Below are 19,915 nucleotides of genomic sequence, written 5' to 3'. Positions count from 1 at the left end.
ATATTGTCAGGGTGATTAAGTCGAGAAGAATGAGATGGGCGGGGCATGTAGCGCACATGGATGGGACAAGAGGTGTGCACCGGGTACTGGTTGGGAAGCCTGAGGGGAAGAGACCGCTGGGGAGACCTAGACGTAGATGGGAGGATAATCTCAGGCGGGATGTATGGGAGATAGGAGTTGAAGGAGACTGGATTTTGTTGGCCCAGGACAGGGTCCGGTGGAGGGCTTTGGTTAATTCGGTGATGAACCTTCGGGTTCCGTAAGCCATCTGGTAGGTTGGGTCCACTATTTGGGAAGCCTGAGGGGAAGAGATCTCTGGGGAGACCTGGACGTGGATGGGAGGGTAATCTCTGGCGGGATCTATGGGAGATATTAGTTGAAGAAGACTGGATTCTGTTGGCCCAGGACAGAGTCCGGTGGAGGGCTTTGGTTAATTCGGCGATGAACTTTCGGGTTCGGTAAGCCATCTAGTTAGGTAGTTAGTTAATGTCACACAATTACATTCTTGCTTCTTGGGCAATTTATGCATCAGAGTGAACGCAAAATACTTCACTACAATGTCTCCCTTTAGATCGGATTTGTTGTTTTGTGGTCGTAGGTAGCGATGTTGCATCAATTGTCGAGCAAGAATGGCCTACGAAATTAGAATAGAATTATGCCTTGATAAAAAACTTTTTATTGTTACCCAACCTAACCTATTCCAGTCTTGTAATTCAAACCAGGAAATTTTACTCCATAATGGAAGAAGCCACATTTTCTAATGCCTTCTTTACAACGCTCATTAAGAAGTATTTAATTTGTCCTCCCCCTGGTCTCGATATCAGTATATTTTAACCATGGGCAATTAGCTCCAGAATTTTATCTTACCTCAATTATCCAACTACGTAATTCTAAACCTAATCTAATCTTACCTGAACTAACGCGCCGCATAAACGTAACTTAATGTAAACTTACCTATCATACGATAACGTAACATAAGCTAAACCCTCCGGAAACAACCTAATCTAACGTCGCCATTGCTACTTCAGTCGAACCCCAATTATCTGGTGACTTCCTGACAACAGAGGACAAAGTGTCATCCGTGGGATTCACCACAAACGAAGGCTTTGTTTCAATACCCAGTTTTGCCTCGTAAGGTGTTCGCTTCACTGAGGTTGTTCCGCCATATATTTGACCCCTGGTGGACACCCATAACACACCCCCTCTCACGATCCTCCGACACAGCAAAATGAGGCACCTAACCTGACCCAACTGAACCCATGAATTCCAACCTAACCACTTAAACTTAACACAGACAAACCTTCAATAACCTCACCCCTTCTCAAAGACGTCCCGCTGTCGCTGCTGGGTCATCCGCCCCATCAAGAGACTCTGTTATCAAAATCATTTCGCCTGCATGTGGGTTTCATCCTCGTAGTAGATACGCTACCCGCGTGATTCACCAGAGCCGGTTCCACCGGGCACCCGACCTCCCACCCCATCTGAGTGTCGTACATATTAAATTTCATTGAAATCCATCCAACAATTCTAGAGTTGAAACCTACGAACAGACAGACATGAGGTGATGTGTCGTGTCTGTGAGGTGTATTTTTTCCCTCGTGTCGGCTGAAGCCACAATCTGACCACTCACTTTCATTTAGTTCCGCGGTATAAAAGCAAGGTGTCTTACATCCACCCCTATAGCACCTTCATAGCTTGGTGGTTATTTACAGGGTCTACTACTTGAACTTTCATTGTAAATTATAAAAAAAAAATGCATCCGGCGCTACAACTTATCATCATCTTAACAGATTAAGAAATACGGATTTCGCCACGTGCTTTATTTTATATTATGAATAAACATATTATATTGTATTTGCATATTTTAATTCAAAAGCAAGCGATTTGTGGAAGTCTATTTTATCCATTTTCAAAATATGTTCTACCCGTTAATTTCGGTCCTCTGATGGGTCCTACTGGAGGTCCGTTTCGCCGTGGGATCATTTGTTCCTTAGTCTGCGCATCTAAACGTATATTGATCACACTCTGAACATCAGAACCGTCTTTCACAACCGTGCCACGCGTAAATTATTACTTGTTTAAAGGACTGCTTCATATTTCAGAAAATTATCAAGGAAAGTAATTTTATAAGTATTTTGCTAACGCATATCATAATATATTTCTTCCAATTTTCAAGGAGAACTCCTTAATTTGTATATTTTGCTGTTGTTCACCGCATGTCTTCAAATCATTCTACATTTCAAATAATGATATCTTATCATTTTTTTAAACTTCTTTCAAGTGACTGAAAAATTGCTGAAGATTCTGAGCCCAGTAAAGAAATTCTATGTAAATAAAGTTCTGAACAAAAGTATTAATACCCACTGCCCGCAGTAAAGACCTATTCAGACCATCGTTGGGCGGCCATTACCGAAGATGACTTCTGGATTTTTCAAACTTGACATCCTCGCGATTGCTTTATCGTGCCTGTGCGACGTCGATGACGGAGCAAGGATCCTGGGTGTGTTTCCAATGCCTGCTAAGAGCCACATGTCAATAGGTTCAGCTTTAATGAAGGAATTGGCTCGTAGAGGTCATCAGGTCACAGTTTTTAGCCCATTTCCAGAGAAATCCAAAATCGAAAATTTTACCGACATCGAGTTTAAATTAACATATCCTGAGTTGTTGCGATATTCTCGTAAGTAAAATACGTTTCTTTATCTGAAGTTTAACACTCCATAAAATTAAGGGCCACTAGTCTTAAATACGACATTAACAGTTGTTCGTACAAGTTCCAGAACAGTTACTGCTGTGTTATCGTCTTCAGGCGAGTGTGTCCTTCTCCCAAATCAAGTTTATCTGATTTTTGAAGGATTTAAAGGTTTGCATTCAGTTTTGGTTCAGCAAGTAAGTATTTCAACACCACAGATCGGTTAAAATGAATGCAACATGCACCTGGCAATTACTTTTTTGTGAATTGCTTCAAGTTCGAACGATATAAACCGAAGCTAAGAGATTTGAGTTTCTCATTACGGTGAAAATATTAATAATTAATATTCAATTATTGTGATGTTTCTAGTCCGTGACAAAATGTAGTCTTGTAGAAGGTTACCAACGTTTTTATTCCAAAACATGAATAGGACTTGTGTAGCTTCTATATGAAACTACACATGATAATATTACTAAGGACAAGTAACGTATATCATATATCTCACTGTACTTTATGAATAAGTGAAGTTTGAAGTTAAATTTAAAATGCGTTAATTTCAAGGAAACATACTTTTGAACGAACAGACTAATTCTCCATATCTGGTTTCTTCAAAATGTATCGGAAGAAGGTATGTCGGGAAGTAAGTAATTGTTGAACAACTTCTGAAGTAATATTACTCTTGAAATGAATGAAAGTAAATTAATTGTGCTGTTAAAGTTTTGTACAGGCCAAGAATGACGAGAATTCAGGTTTTGTCGTTGTTACTAGTAGAGTAGCCAAAGAAAGTAATGTGTCTAACACTTATTGGGACGGAGAGGTGATATTGAACGTTTTAATTCTTCTCTGTTGGTCACAATGATAGGGAGTTAAGTTCAGTTCTGTGGACGGTGTGGTGTGGTGTAGACGCTTCTAAGCACATTCCTGCGAAAACAATACGCAATAAAGCGACCTCGGAAATAATCGTTTTAGTAACAAAATGGTTATGTTTTAAGTACATAGAAAGTTGTTCCATTGTTTTGTAAGGAAAGAGCTGTGTCACTTCGTATCAGGTGCCAAGTGTTAAGTGTATTGCTAACAAATACACGCAATATTTAAAATAAATTCATTGTATATTTCTAACTCGTGACTAAATCTTCTCAAAATTTAAACAAACAGTAATGACAGTAAGACAGAGAATTTTAACAACATGAAAGTAGGCAAATGACTTCCTCAGTATGAGAATACGCCAATGAAATACGCCCCTACCGAAATTCTCGTGAAGTTATGCCCTAACTAACGTTCAAACAGCAAGCAAGAATTTAACGCTCTTTCAGATAAAAATTGGACAATGATCATGGTATTATAATCATCAGCAACTTAAGTTTCTGAACAGCATTATTATCCTCAAGATTATAAAATTGATTAGTGTTGCCCAAAGTGACGTCCTACCCCCTCTGAAGGATATCGGGAGTGGGGATTTTAGTGGCACGCCTTATCGAACCCTCCCCCCTCACTTTGAAGCCTATTTTTAATGAGTAAGCGTTGTCGAGGAATGCTCCCCAGCAATTAATCCCTTAACTGCAAACCTAGCCACTAGCCCTTGTACGCAAAGCCTGCTATGCAGCAGCTGTGTCACATACCTTCTACCACGATTTGTTGCGTTGTGGAGCCGGTGAACACTGCCACCGGATCTTCGGAGGAGTTTGCCCTAACCTCTGAAGGCAGAGATGTAAACCCTTCATTGGACAGTATTTTCAGGTGCTGGCGCCTAGTGACACGTTCTGTCGAAACGCGGAAGTGGGAAAAGTTGACTTTGTGATTCACCACCGTAGTTGGAAGTGACCTTCTGGGTGTTCGCCGGACTCCCCCCTTTCATCCAGGGGAGTCGTATTTTCGTCCAATAAACTGTCAGTGAGTCAAACGTCCGACCATCGTAGTTGGCTGAAGAAATGTTTTTTTCCAATTTATGTCGGCCAGTATTTCGCAGTTCAGCTATCGCAAGATAACAGGGAACAGTTCCCCTACATAGACCTTGAAATTTCAAAGGTGTCTGTCACGGCTTATGAACTAAGAAAGACAATACAAACCCGTTGGTGATAATATAAAAACAATTCTTACAATTACAACAAAAGTCGTGAGCAACTATTCGTGAATATCATTATAGTCAGGCAATGAATGGTCCTTGAAATTAATAAGGCTAGATATTAAAAGAGGAAAATGCGAAGTTCAAATTACATAGCAACAATACCGAAGCACAGAACGTATACAATTTGACGAACTAAATAAAGCACTTTCAAAACGTTATAATCTTTGAGATACTACCTAAATAAAACCAGAATTCGATCACGTCAAATTCACAGCAAACAATCTCACAAAGCAATGAAGTGAGCCGTGTTTCATCTTGCCAACTGCTTTGCCGTTGACAATATTCTACATGGGAGATATATCCAAATTAAATAATCTAATTGTCTATCAAATACGAGGTGCGATCGGAAAGTTTCAAGACTGTGTCAATAGAGGGCGAACCGGATATAGTACGAGCTTCTGCCGCTAGGGGGTGCGGCCTACATTCATAGTGAATCAGTGTGCCAGCCGGCATCATCGAATTAGCATTTGCTTCTTAGTTACGGGCGTTTTGGTAGTGCATTACACCGACCCTCCTGCGATTTCGGAATGGCGTGTGCATCAAATTTTGCCAAAGACTCGCCAAAACGGCTACGGAAACCTATGAAATGCTAAAGGAAGCATTTGGGGAGTCCGCAATGGGTCGTGCACAAACGTTTGTGTGGCATTCACGTTTTAAAAATGGCCGAACCTCTGTCGATGATGACGAGCGTTCTGGACGAACATCTTCGAGCACAACGCCCAAAAATGTTACGAAGATTCGGCAGGCCATTCACGAAGATCGACGTCGTACCATCAACGACTTGTGCGACATTGTTGGGATAGGCTATGGGACCTGTCAGCTGATTCTAAAGGAAGAACTCCACATGCGACGCATCATGACAACGCGCCAGCGCACACCGCCCTCAAAGTTCGGCAGATTTTGGCCTCAAACACCATGGCCGTTATCTCGCACCCTCCTTATTCGCCGTGTGACTTCTTCCTCTTCCCAAAGATAAAAATTCAGCTAAAGGGAAGGAGATTAGAGATGATAGAAGAGATTCAGGCAGAATCGCAGATGGTGCTTGACAGGCTGACAAAGAAAGATTTCCAAGGATGCTTCCAGGCTTGGCAGCGGCGCTGGGATCGTTGTGTTCACTCCCAGGTTAACTACTTCGAGGGTGATGGATGGATTTAATACCTGAGATAAGTGTACGGGTTTTTATAGGCGCAGTCTAGAAACTTTCCGATCGCACCTCGTATATGTGGGCCGATTTCCTTTATGCGGTGTCACGTTTAAAGATATTTCTTGGTTTTCTGGACGCTGATTTCAATCTACGAAGATGGCTGTGTTCTTGGTTCTACCGACGTGTGGTCTGGTAGAAGTTTACCAAATTTTCACACTAAAGATGGCGGCGGCAAGGACGGCTGAACCGCTTTTAAACTTCTACCAGACTAACCGACGCTACGACCCGTTAGACAGCCATCTTCGTGCTCACAGCCGTAAACTTCATTTACAAAATCCTAACTAATTTAAATCGTATTAACAGACGTTGCCTTAGTTTATGTTTGGATTCCTTAACGCGTACTTCCAAGGATTTGCTTTCTTCGGGAGGATAACATTTAGTAACTTTCAACCGGAATAATGCATATGCATTGCCTTACCTTCTGCATACTTCTCGGATACTTTTCCTTCCTTCGATCAACTTCTCTACTTGGACACGTTTAAACCGGCACCGCAAATGAACAGGTTATGTGTCTCTGTGTTCATTTTGGCTACACGTTTCTCCAAAATCACGTGAAAGTTCTTCGATAATCGTCTTAGGCTTGTTCTTACCCGTAATCACAACCAGATTGTCATTATCATTATGTCCGCAAAATGTCACTGATTGTGGACGGTTTAGACGTAAGATGTCGTGAGTGATTACAGCAAACGACTATCTGGTAATATTTTATTTAACACCATCAGTTAGCATGAAATTATTATGACAAGCGATTGTAGTGTCTTCGTATGCTGTGACAGTTTTATGTGTCATTTTTCCAGCGAGTCAGTCACTGTATTCCTTTATATTGCAAAAATAATTTTCATACTCGCATACATGAGTAAATATTTATTCACTAAGGTTTACGCTTGCAGACACTTCGAGATATGGAAAAATTAAGAAATTCCTGGAAGATCTAATGGAGTTCATCTCCTTCTTTATCACTATTTCATAAACCACATCAAAGAACTCTAAGCTACAAGTTGGTTTAGTGACCCAATCCGGTGTACAAATCTAATTATATCAAAATCCGTTTCTTTTTTTGACTAAAGCCGACACTAATCTTAGGCTTGGTGATTTTTATTCGCGTATGAATGGTGAGAAAGTCTTATAAATGAAAGACGTAATCTGTGAACATTACGGGAAAGAAACTGCAGAAGAATTGACAAATTGACAAACTGAATATGTAGACATATTTATTTTGATTAAAATCATTGGCTACCTAAATATCTAAATCAGAATTCCAAATTAGTGTTGCATGGAATACACCGACATTCCGGCAATGTCCTTCATGCAACAGCAGATATGATGTTCTTGCTCTAATGCTATCGGGGTTCATTGTTCATCATAACATATTCTTGCACTAATGTCACACAATTTGATTTATAAGAACCTGAAAATTAAAGTGTACAAAACAAAAATCTTGCCTGTTCTTTTGTATGGGTGCGAAACATGGTCTCTCACTCAGAGGGAGGAACACAGATTGCAGGTGTTTGAGAACAGGGTGTTGAGGGGGATATTTGAGCCTAAGAGAGAAGACGATGGGGTGTGGAGAAAACTGCATAATGATGAGCTTAAAAATCTGTACTCCTCCCCCAATATTGTCAGGGTGATTAAGTCGAGAAGAATGAGATGGGCGGGGCATGTAGCGCACATGGATGGGACAAGAGGTGTGCACCGGGTACTGGTTGGGAAGCCTGAGGGGAAGAGACCGCTGGGGAGACCTAGACGTAGATGGGAGGATAATCTCAGGCGGGATGTATGGGAGATAGGAGTTGAAGGAGACTGGATTTTGTTGGCCCAGGACAGGGTTCGGTGGAGGGCTTTGGTTAATTCGGTGATGAACCTTCGGGTTCCGTAATCCATCTGGTAGGTTGGGTCCACTATTTGGGAAGCCTGAGGGGAAGAGATCTCTGGGGAGACCTGGACGTGGATGGGAGGGTAATCTCTGGCGGGATCTATGGGAGATATTAGTTGAAGAAGACTGGATTCTGTTGGCCCAGGACAGAGTCCGGTGGAGGGCTTTGGTTAATTCGGCGATGAACTTTCGGGTTCGGTAAGCCATCTAGTTAGGTAGTTAGTTAATGTCACACAATTACATTCTTGCTTCTTGGGCAATTTATGCATCAGAGTGAACGCAAAATACTTCACTACAATGTCTCCCTTTAGATCGGATTTGTTGTTTTGTGGTCGTAGGTAGCGATGTTGCATCTATTGTCGAGCAAGAATGGCCTACGAAATTAGAATAGAATTATGCCTTGATAAAAAACATTTTATTGCTACCCTACCTAACCTAATCCAGTCTTGTAATTCAAACCAGGAAATTTTACTCCATAATGGAAGAAGCCACATTTTCTAATGCCTTCTTTACAACGCTCATTAAGAAGTATTTAATTTGTCCTCCCCCTGGTCTCGATATCAGTATATTTTAACCATGGGCAATTACCTTCAGTATTTTATCTTACCTCAATTATCCTACTACGTAATTCTAAACCTAATCTAATCTTACCTGAACTAACGCGCCGCATAAACGTAACTTAATGTAAACTTACCTATCATACGATAACGTAACATAAGCTAAACCCTCCGGAAACAACCTAATCTAACGTCGCCATTGCTACTTCAGTCGAACCCCAATTATCTGGTGACTTCCTGACAACAGAGGACAAAGTGTCAGCCGTGGTATTCACCACAAACGAAGGCTTTGTCTCAATACCCAGTTTTGCCTCGTAAGGTGTTCGCTTCACTGAGGTTGTTCCGCCATACATTTGACCCCTAGAGGACACCCGTAACACACCCCCTCTCAAGCTCCTCCGTCACAGCAAAATGAGGCACCTAACCTGACCCAACTGAACCCATGAATTCCAACCTAACCACTTAAACTTAACACAGACAAACCTTCAATAACCTCACCCCAAAAAATCAAACTTACCTAACCTAAAGCTCCCGCATCTGACCTTAACCACGAGGCGTACCCGTTTCTCACAGTTTTCCACCCCGGCCAATATTTTCCGTTCACAAAAACATACCTGTCTTTTAAGCAACGAAGAGAATGCACCCCTTCTCAAAGACGTCCCTCTGTGTCTGCTGGGTCATCCGCCCCATCAAGAGAGACTGTTATCAAAATCATTTCGCCTGCATGTGGGTTTCATCCCCGTAGTAGATACGCTACCCGCGTGATTCACCAGAGCCGGTTCCACCGTACATATTCAATTTCATTGAAATCCATCCAACAATTCTAGAGTTGAAACCTGCGAACAGACAGACATGAGGTGATGTGTCGTGTCTGTGAGGTGTATTTTTTCCCTCGTGTCGCCTGAAGTCACAATCACTTAGTTCCACGGTATAAAAGCATGGTGTCTTACATCCACCCCTATAGCACCTTCAAAGCTTGGTGGTTATTTACAGGGTCTACTACTTGAACTTTCATTGTAAATTATAAAAAAAAATTGCATCCGGTGCTACAACTTATCATCATCTTACAGATTAAGAAATACGGAGTTCGCCACGTGCTTTATTTTATATTATGAATAAACATATTATATTGCATTTGCATATTTTAATTCAAAAGCAAGCGATTTGTGGAAGTCTATTTTATCCATTTTCAAAATATTTTCTACCCGTTAATTTCGGTCCTCTGATGGGTCCTACTGGAGGTCCGTTTCGCCGTGGGATCATTTGTTCCTTAGTCTGCGCATTAAACGTATTTTGATCACATTCTGAACATCAGAACCGTCTTTCACAACCGTGCCACGCGTAAATTATTACTTGTTTAAAGGACTGCTTCATATTTCAGAAAATTATCAATGAAATTATTTCTATAAGTACCCTACTAACGCGTATGATAATACTTTTGTTCTAATTTTCAAGGAGAACTCCTTAATTTGTATATTTTGCTGTTGTTCACCGCATGTCTTCAAATCATTCTACATTTCAAATAATGATATCTTATCATTTTTTTAAACTTCTTTGAAGTGGCTGATAGATTGCTGAAGTTTCTGAGCCCAGTAAATAAATTTTATGTAAATGAAGTTCTGAACGAAAGTATTAATACCCACTACCTGGAGTAAACACCTATTCAGACCATAGTTGGGCGGCCATTACCGAAGATGACTTCTGGATTTTTCAAGCTTGGCATCCTCGCGATCGCTTTATCGTGCCTGTGCGTCGTCGCTGACGGAGCAAGGATCCTGGGTGTTTTTCCAATGCCTGCTAAGAGCCACATGTCAATAGGTTCAGCTTTAATGAAGGAATTGGCTCGTAGAGGACATCAGGTCACAGTTTTTAGCCCATTTCCAGAGAAATCCAAAATCGAAAATTTTACCGACATCGAGTTTAAATTAACATATCCTGAGTTGTTGCGATATTCTCGTAAGTAAAATACGTTTCTTTATCTGAAGTTTAACACTCCATAAAATTAAGGGCCACTAGTCTTAAATACGACATTAACAGTTGTTCGTACAAGTTCCAGAACAGTTACAGCTGTGTTATCGTCTTCAGGCGTGTGAGTCCTTCTCCCAAATCACGTTTATCTGATTTTTGAAGGATTTAAAGGTTTGCATTTAGGTTTGGTTCGGCAAGTAAGTATTTCAACACCACACATCGGTTAAAATGAATGCAACATGCACCTGGCAATTACTTTTTTGTGAATTGCTTCAAATTCGAACAATTTCGACCGAAGCTGAGAGATTTGAGTTTCTCATTACGGTGAAAATATTAATAATTAATATTCAATTATTGTGATGTTTCTAGTCCGTGACAAAATGTAGTCTTGTAGAAGGTTACCAACGTTTTTATTCCAAAACATGAATAGGACTTGTGTAGCTTCTATATGAAACTACACATGATAATATTACTAAGGAGAAGTAACGTATATCATATATCTCACTGTATTTATGAATAAGTGAAAGTTTAATTAAGCCCATTCGAAGTTAACTTAAAAATGCGTTATGTTCAAGGAAACATACTTTTGAACGAAAAGAATAATTCTCCATATCTGGTTTCTTCAAAATGTGTCGGAAGAAGGTATGTCGGGAAGTAAGTAACTGTTGAACAACTTCTGAAGTAATATTACTCTTGAAATGAATGAAAGTAAATTAATTGTGCTGTTAAAGTTTTTTACAGGCCAAGAATGACGAGAATTCAGGTTTTGTCGTTGTTACTAGTAGAGTAGCCAAAGAAAGTAATGTGTCTAACACTTATTGGGACGGAGAGGTGATATTGAACGTTTTAATTCTTCTCTGTTGTTTACAATGATAGGGAGTTAAGTTCAGTTCTGTGGACGGTGTGGTGTGGTGTAGACGCTTCTAAGCACATTCCTGCGAAAACAATACGCAATAAAGCGACCTCGGAAATAATCGTTTTAGTAACAAAATGGTTATGTTTTAAGTACATAGAAAGTTGTTCCATTGTTTTGTAAGGAAAGAGCTGTGTCACTTCGTATCAGGTGCCAAGTGTTAAGTGTATTGTTAACAAATACACGCAATATTTAAAATAAATTCATTGTAGACTTCTATGACTAAATCTTAAAACACTCAAGTATTGTAGTTTTAGCTATTTTGTTTGATTCTGTATGGAGACAGGATGAAGGTGAACAAATCGCGAGATTTATGAGTCAGGACTCGAGAATGTCTCTGTCTTTGTGTAAGGATCGGAGCTTGAATTGATGAATACCGAGGTAGGTAAGAACTCTTTCATGACTGATTCATTACTAGGCGAAGGAATGTTTAGTGAACCTGCCACAGTGCTCGCACAAATATGAAATTTGAAGGATCATAGTCTTTGAAGTACTAGCGTTGCGATTAATTAATTTTCTCTGTTTCAGGCTCACGCAAAATGTACGATATTGACGATATGTGGCACTTTGAAAAAGTTAATTTTTTCTGGAATTTGGGCATCACGGTTTGCGACATTTTATTCCAAGATAAAGCCCTGCAGAATATTCTGTACGCCAATAATGAAAAGTTTGATATACTCATTACTGGCGCCTTTATCCATGACTGCGTGCTGGGAATCGGTTATAAATTAAACATATCAGTAGTTAAAGTCTGCCCATTTGTGGGAACTAAATGGATGGACGAATGGGCTGGAAATCCAACTCCTTATGCATATGTACCCGATATTTTTCAAGATATGGGGGAAAGAATGACAATTTGGCAGCGAATCCGCAATACTCTTGGAGAAATATACATAAAGCTAGGAAGAATGTTTTATGCTATACCGCAGCAAGACGCAATCTTGAGAAAATATTTGAAGACGAGCAACATACCATCCCTTTGGGAGATGCAGAAATCAATAGTATTGACTCTGATTAATCACCATTTCAGCATAGGTTATTCTAGACCTCTCATGCCCAATATTGTGGAGATTGGAGGGATACATATAAGGCCTCCAAGGAAATTAAATTCTGTAAGTAGGAATGCTAAAAAATATTTACAAATACTAAGTATTCAATATACTGTTTCTCTCATATTGTAATTGACAAATTATTAAATGCTAAGTGGATTATTCCAGATATCTGTGGAAAGATGTGAATACTCATATTGCGTACATAATACGATATCGTATATACATGTTGAAAATCTGTTAACACGGCGTTATGTTTCAATTTTGTGTGATTATAATGTAATAAATTAAATTAACTCCCTAATTAATACAGACGTAGTATCAACGAAGACAATTTATTGGATCTATAAAATACAAAGTGCAAAAACAAGAAATCCTTAGGCATAATCTGTCTGCAGACACGTTTGATTCGAATATAAGCAATATGATATTACATGCCTACTTCTTAAAATTATTATGTGGTTTAGATTATTATACATACGTTAGTCGGCAGTTCGAAAAAATAAAAGCTAAAGCTCTCCCTGGAACTTACTGAGCATCATTCAATGAAGGAGAATGCTACAATGGAGATATAATTACAAATTTATTCACTTAGGCAAGAGATGGAGGTTGGTGAGCTCCACTCTCCAGTAGCTTTTCCCCATTAAAAGGGTCCCAAGTTATTAAAAGTCCCTGAGATCGATTTCATTTGACTCTCTGTTTCAAAAAGACTGATGAAATCTGACTAATTAGCGTCGTTTCCCTTATTTTTCCATAAGTGGGATTCAGTTCATATAGAATATTGAATTAGGAAACTGCATTAACTTACTCCTGAAAATATATGCCTTAAAGGAAATTCCTCCATTTTTTGATTTAGAAGAGAATTCTTACATTCCATTTTACAGGACCTTCAAAAATTCATTGACGAATCACCGCATGGTGTGATTTACTTCAGCATGGGATCTAATTTGCGTAGCTCTGACTTCAAGAGCGAAACTCTGACGGCATTTCTGGAAGCTTTCTCTAAACTAAAGGAACGAGTGTTGTGGAAATGGGAGACAGACTCGTTGCCAGGACAACCGAGTAATGTGAAACTGGGGAAGTGGATGCCTCAGTCAGATGTTCTGGGTGAGATTCTTTATTTGGAAGGATTATATGCAGTTGTCTGATTAATTTACCTTCAGCAGTCGGTAGTATAATATGCCGTAACCGTCATTAAATTACAATATTCAAGGTCACGTAGTTGTTATACAGTGTTTCATCAGGAACAGCGGGGCTTAGGTGATTGATCGTATTGCGGAAAGTCTCAGTTTTTCCTACTGGAACATTTTCATTTGTAACAGGACCAGTGGGATATTTTCATAACTTAATGACTAATTTCGTTATGTATATAACAATGCCGTTATTATTCATTTACTGTAGCATTTCAGTATTTGAGTGAATGAATAATCTTTTTCTACATTCTTCTCCGCACACGTAAAAATACACCATTCTACGAATTTACGTTTCCGAATCCTAACTTATGTTTTCCGAAAACCACTAAACTTTTTGATCACGAACAAATATGCAGTGGATATTTGTACTTTGTTTATGCTGGGACCACGTTATCATTGCACCTTTTTTTAGTGTAGATATTTACACAATTGTACACATTGTAAACAGTCCTCTTATTCTGACATCAATTTTAGCAATCTATCCATAGCTTCACTGGTGTTGTAATAGCTGAGGACCGTTCAGGTTGATTTTCCGAAAGACCGGGCCCCGATTTATCTCAGGAAAAACCACATCTTACACAGATGTAACAAACTAGTCCGTTTGTTACATGTGTGTTATATCACATCACAACAAGCCACGGCAAGGTTATGTGATTACGGAGAAGTTCTGCTGTGACCTTACAGAACGCAATTTAGTGACGATGTGTAGCAGTACTCCATTCTATGTATATTCCTCTTTAGGAGAACCAGTAGACGAGTCCATTGCTTTTGAAATAACACGTAATACATAGTTAACTACATTTGATGGAAAGATACAAAATGTCAATGTGTTACTTTATCTAGCGCACCCGAACGTAAAGCTGTTCATGTCTCAAGGCGGATTGCTGAGTACTCAGGAGTCAATCCATCGAGGTGTGCCGATTATTGGGATCCCAATATATGGCGATCAGCGTTATAACTTGGCCAAAATCGTGACTTCGGGTATTGGGGTGCGATTGGATTTGGCAAATATCACAACAGAATCTGTGACTTGGGCAATGAATGAAGTGTTGAACAATTCAAGGTAAGGAAAGCAATTTCAAAAATATAAAAATTAAACTGAATTTGAACGAGATTGTCTTCCAGGATCAGGGCTATGAGTCATGCGTCTACCAGAGAACACGCCACAACTTCCTGTAGAGTCCACAGTGTAGACAATCATCTTCATACTCGCCAACGTAAAACCTGAAATCAAAACTGAAATTCCGAAAGGCTCTGGAAACAGTTTTAACGACAGAAAGAAACGGTCTCAAATGCTTGGCCAAAATTACTCTCAACATAGTAATGTTTGAGGTTCTTAAGCGCTGAAGTCCATACTGTGTTTCAGGGTTTTGGAGTTATGTTGACTCGCAGGCAAATATCAACGTTTCGGATAAACATTTGTTTACCTTGAGTGCTGAACCCTGAAGAATTTAAGGTGGAGGCAGTGTATTTCTCCGAAGCTCTGATATCTACCTATGAGTCCACATGGTGTCACGACCCGGAACAAAAGCATCATTGCCTTCCACTTTCGTGGTTTACTTATTATATTGAAATGCTTCAATGGTGACATTCGATCCTCTCCATTTCCTGTACATTCTAACAATTGCGTAATCACCATACTGGCCCATCTATACATCCCTGTCTATCGCCCCTTCATCACATAGTTACAACAATAACCTCGAATGGCATTGTTGCTACGATAACCTTTAGTTACATTTTTCAGTAATAGCCTTGATCATTGTTTTGACATTGGCCTGGGACAACAGCTTTGCATGTTTTAATACTTTGTTTTCCGTGCTGAAGCGTAAATCCTGATGTGGCGTTTGGAATTTCTGAGCGCTGCCAAAAGTATACATGTTTGTCCAAGGTACCGCGAAAACGTTCAGCGTATGTCCCGAACCTTCAAGGATCAGCCACTCACTCCACTGGATCAGGCCGTGTTCTGGACGGAGTACGTGATCAGGCACAAGGGAGCGCCTCACATGCGCTCAGCTGCACTCGACCTCGCCTGGTACCAGTACTTCCTGCTAGATGTCATCGCTGTGTTGACACTAGTAACCGTCAGTGTTCTGATAATTGTATTCCTAATTCTGCGTGCTGCCTTTAAAATAGTGTTTGACACTTTCCCAGGAAAATCTATGCATTTCTCCAAAAAGAATTCTTGAATGCTTTCTAGGAAAACTGATAATAGGAATCACAATAGCGCAAATATTAAAATCGTTATTCAGAACAGATTTTAAATATAGCCGACGGTATAAATAGTGTTGTTCCTGCAATCACAATGTTGAATCACATTTGTATTCTGTATTTTACTTTCTTTCACGTGTATGAAAGTTGTTTTTGTTCTTTATTTCTATTTGCGTTTCTGAATTAAAATATTCTTAGTTTTGCAATTATTTTTTCTTCTTTTACATCGTTATAATTTATTTTACAATTGTACGGATTGTGCCACTTTAAACACACCCCAATGGCAATCACGTGCTACGTCATGTACATGAAATCAGAAGATGGTCCACTCTTGTGTAAAAACTGACATAAGTTTCTATACGATTCTGTAGTAAAAGATACTAACCATTTTTCACGCCGGTTGACAACAGTTGTGCATTGTTGCGAGCATTTTTTGTTCAGGAAAACTAGGCATCAACTCGCAACATTTTCACACTCTGCGTCAAGTTTTCATCGACCACCGAGACAGCTGAAATTATAGGCTCACCGATTTTAAGCAGAGCATCTATTTCATTAACGGGATTGAGCTACAAGAATCATATATTACCATTTGTTTTTTCGTTCGGTCCATAAATGTTCTGATGTGCCGTAGGTACCTTTGCGTTTTAAATTAAACATTTTTTATTTGAAGGTTCCGGGGTGTAACTACAATGAAACGATTGGTCTAATTACTGCCTAAGTTACATTAAAAATTTCCGTCCGTTAGCATCACAGTTGCCCAAAGTAAACATTCTGTAACTTTTTCTAGTGGCTTCATCCTGTCGGGTATTGTTCGATGTGAACATCATGGCCAAATAAAGCACCTAAAAGTATTTGTGTTTTAACGACGTTCTTAACATCTAACTTTATTTGAACGCACAATAATAGGTGACATTGAAATTAATGTTGAGTATCATACGAGAGATTTGAGACGATAGAAGAGATTCAGGCAGAATCGCAGATGGTGCTTGACAGGCTGACAAAGAAAGATTTCCAGGGATGCTTCCAGGCTTGGCAGCGGCGCTGGGATCGTTGTGTTCACTCCCAGGGGAACTACTTCGAGGGTGATGGATGAATTTAATACCTGAGATATTATTTATAGGCGCAGTCTTGAAACTTTCTGATCGCACCTCGTATGTATATGGAAGAAAGTAGATATGGCTTGATTTAATGAGAAATCTAGTAATACACTGAAGCCAGCCATTGTAACACTAGGATAACAGTTATTTTGACTGAGACTGACGTAATCAAAATGCGAGGTATTTTTATGTCTGATACGCTTTGTAATAAAAAGAAACAAAAGATTATTATGTTGTAGGATTTGAATTAGCGATGTTGAATCCTCTGTAAGGCGTACAAAACTGAAATGAAGACGAATTCAAGGTTTTAAAATAAGTGCACGTGTTCTGGAACAAAGCGGTCTCGCGATTCTGAGATTTCAGACTGGAATATTACACAACCGGAAGCTGGAATAACAGGCCGTTGTTGCCGAACAACACGGTGAGTAATTCAAGAAGCTGACTTACCTCATCGATTAATGATTTTTATTTGAACTTCAGCTGCCCACATCATGGGCTCAGTCGTTATAGCCAATTCCTGTTTATTTTCCGACGTATGTTGTCCTTTTATTTTCCTTCTCGTGTAATGCATCACGCGACCTTCTGTTACCTCTACTTTTTTATCGACGCCTTTCTTTGGTCCGGTGGTTTTTGGCGTCGTGCATTCCTGCCCGGACTCAGAAAGGATCGCGTGAAATTTCCTTGGCTTTTGCTGCGTGCGTAACGTTGTATGTGTGTGTGTGTTGGTGGTGGTTTCGGTTTCAGGAGGGGAGAGCCCTTTTGGGCTTAATATTTGGGTGTATCTAACTAGGCGGATTAGAGGGCAATTTTATTTTCTGAGTACATATAGAAATATAAACAAGCTAGGTTATGTTGCATGAGACCAGCGCACAGAGTAAGAAAATTTACTCCGGGTTAGATCGGCATCTATTTCTCCCTTTTAATATATTAATGTGTTCCTTGTGTTTACATATGTGTCTCCATTTTGTTGCGTAAATCTATACTGATTGGAATGTACGTATTCTCTTCTGTTAAACTCAAGTCCTTCTATTAAATATATTTAGGTAGTAAGTACCTCTGAAACGTAGGTAAACGTCGCTAAACCCCATAAGAAAGTCATCTTCGATAACTGAGCAGTTCGAAGGAACGTTTACGAAACTTAAAAAAAATTTATATTAGAAAAGGTTAGATATGTTTCGTTATTAATGAACGTTTTAGGCATCCATCGACTGTGACATATGTTGAAGTTAAAACCGTATCTGCAAGGATATTAAGTACAACCTAAGAATTGTATGTGGAGCTGTTAAACCTGGCTTAATATCGAATGTAAACGGTTTCACCCGGAATCAGAACACTTGTTAAAGTTGGACCAAAAACATCGATAGCCATATTGAGTACCTACAGACAGAATAAGGACTCATCCAAACATTGAGCTATTATTTTGTCAAGAAGTATTAAACTGGTTTTTAATTTTTTACTTACTTTGGTGTATGTTTAAATAAAGTTGAATACACTAATATTACAACAGTAAGCCTGAAAGCATATAATATATGTACTGGATACTGTCTATAATTCTGCTTGTACCCCCCAAACATACATATATATATATATATATATATATATATATATATATATATACTAATTTTTCTATTTAAAGATGAATGCAAGTATAAGGATACACATCCATATTTCTGTCATATTTTGAACTCATCCACTAATGCAGGCCTATATTTTTTTATAAAAACTATTGCCCCCCGTTATTCAACAAATAACAACGCTAAGGTAAATGCAAGATTAATAGGGCCTATTATTTTATTCTGAAAGCATTTTCCTGTCATGGAAATAGTGACCATATGGAAATACCAAGGTGTAGGGCCACATACTTATAATAAGTTTTGCAATGATTCTTCCAAAAGGGATGAAATTGCCCTATAAACTTGACGTCTTAATCATATCATAGGCCAGTTCAATATTAAATAAAATATGGAATATGAATGTGATCGAGTTACTGTAGCAAAACATTATGAACAGTTAATACGCAGCCGCGCAGTATACTACTGGTCACTGTTTTACTCAGTCACACGTAGGATCGAACGGTCTTCCGTTTTCAAGTCGAGTATGCTCGATGATAATATTTGAATATGTGATGTTCGGTTTGTATTTGTAATCAAAATCGAATTATCTTGTACACAACGGCAAGAATTTATTCTAAAATGTAACACGAAAAATGTCCATTGAGACCAGTTTAGTTAAATTGTGTCAGAGTGCTGTAATCTGAAACGCTGAAATTTAGACCTGTTTAACATTTCAGAAAACCTTGAATCAATTCATACTAAGTCAACATATCTGCATTTTTAAAATACTGGTAACTCATCTGGCCACTGGATATGCACGGTACAATGCGCATTGCAACGGCGCAGCCACTGATATAAAAAAATACTCCTCGAATTCAAATCTTTCAAAGCATCGTACACTAGTAAATACCGTGTATTCCCCATGTTAATTATTGAACATTCTCTTCAACAACTTAACTCGTTATATCTTTCTGCTTAAAATTCCTCTGCGAATATTTTATGCTTTTAATTATTGATGTTCTGTTTTGTTTACACATTCGATAAGTTTTTAACCCCTGAGTCAAAATTGCAAAAGAACGTCTTCACTGATGCCGTTAGCATTGTTATTTTTGCCATAAAATTCCTTTATAAATACACCGTGTTGTGCAAAATAAATGATATTAATTACATTACAAACATTCTCTGAACAGACGTTATTTAATCCCGAAGGCAGTACTTTTCAGTTCTGGAATAAAAACTGTATCATCACCTAAAAATCCATGAGTTAATCTGCTACTTATTATACCAAGTCTATAATTATATATCCTTTGGCTGTACCTGTAAATGAATGTCTTTGTACTCAGCGTCGTTTAACGTCATCATTTCCACACTGAAACTGCGATTACACTGAAATAGAAATACATTCCACGAACAGTGGACAAACTGACATAGACCTCGTGACAAAACGTGTGTTACAATCTTGCAATTCTTTTCAGCGAGAAGGAAT

At 39.0% G+C, this 19,915-nt stretch overlaps 2 protein-coding genes across 2 annotated transcripts in view; both read left to right on the top strand.

Annotated features, from left to right (window-relative positions):
• Positions 1 to 19,915, top strand: part of LOC110826505 (uncharacterized) — a 60,140-nt gene that overhangs the window by 22,330 nt on the left and 17,895 nt on the right. The gene's annotated exons all lie outside the window — the stretch shown is intronic.
• Positions 10,071 to 15,985, top strand: LOC147873841 (UDP-glycosyltransferase UGT5-like). Its single transcript, XM_087348805.1, has 5 exons — positions 10,071 to 10,404; positions 11,858 to 12,441; positions 13,263 to 13,485; positions 14,415 to 14,634; positions 15,460 to 15,985. The coding sequence occupies exons 1-5, from the start codon at positions 10,143 to 10,145 to the stop codon at positions 15,755 to 15,757; spliced, it is 1,587 nt and encodes a 528-aa protein (XP_087204931.1). The 5' UTR covers positions 10,071 to 10,142; the 3' UTR covers positions 15,758 to 15,985.

This window comes from Zootermopsis nevadensis, unplaced genomic scaffold, assembly GCF_977971745.1.
Source record: "Zootermopsis nevadensis isolate Lab colony 2312 unplaced genomic scaffold, Znev_1.0 Znev_ptg000013l, whole genome shotgun sequence".
Classification (NCBI taxonomy): Eukaryota; Metazoa; Arthropoda; class Insecta; order Blattodea; family Termopsidae; genus Zootermopsis; species Zootermopsis nevadensis.
This window is presented reverse-complemented; position numbering and strand designations above follow the sequence as displayed.

Bases quoted from the DNA above. Each gene is read 5' to 3' on its own strand.
- LOC147873841 (XM_087348805.1), top strand. From the start codon at position 10,143: ATGACTTCTGGATTTTTCAAGCTTGGCATCCTCGCGATCGCTTTATCG. The intron at 10,405-11,857 runs GTAAGTAAAATA...TCTCTGTTTCAG, and splicing joins TGAGTTGTTGCGATATTCTC to GCTCACGCAAAATGTACGAT. The intron at 13,486-14,414 runs GTGAGATTCTTT...TACTTTATCTAG, and splicing joins GCCTCAGTCAGATGTTCTGG to CGCACCCGAACGTAAAGCTG.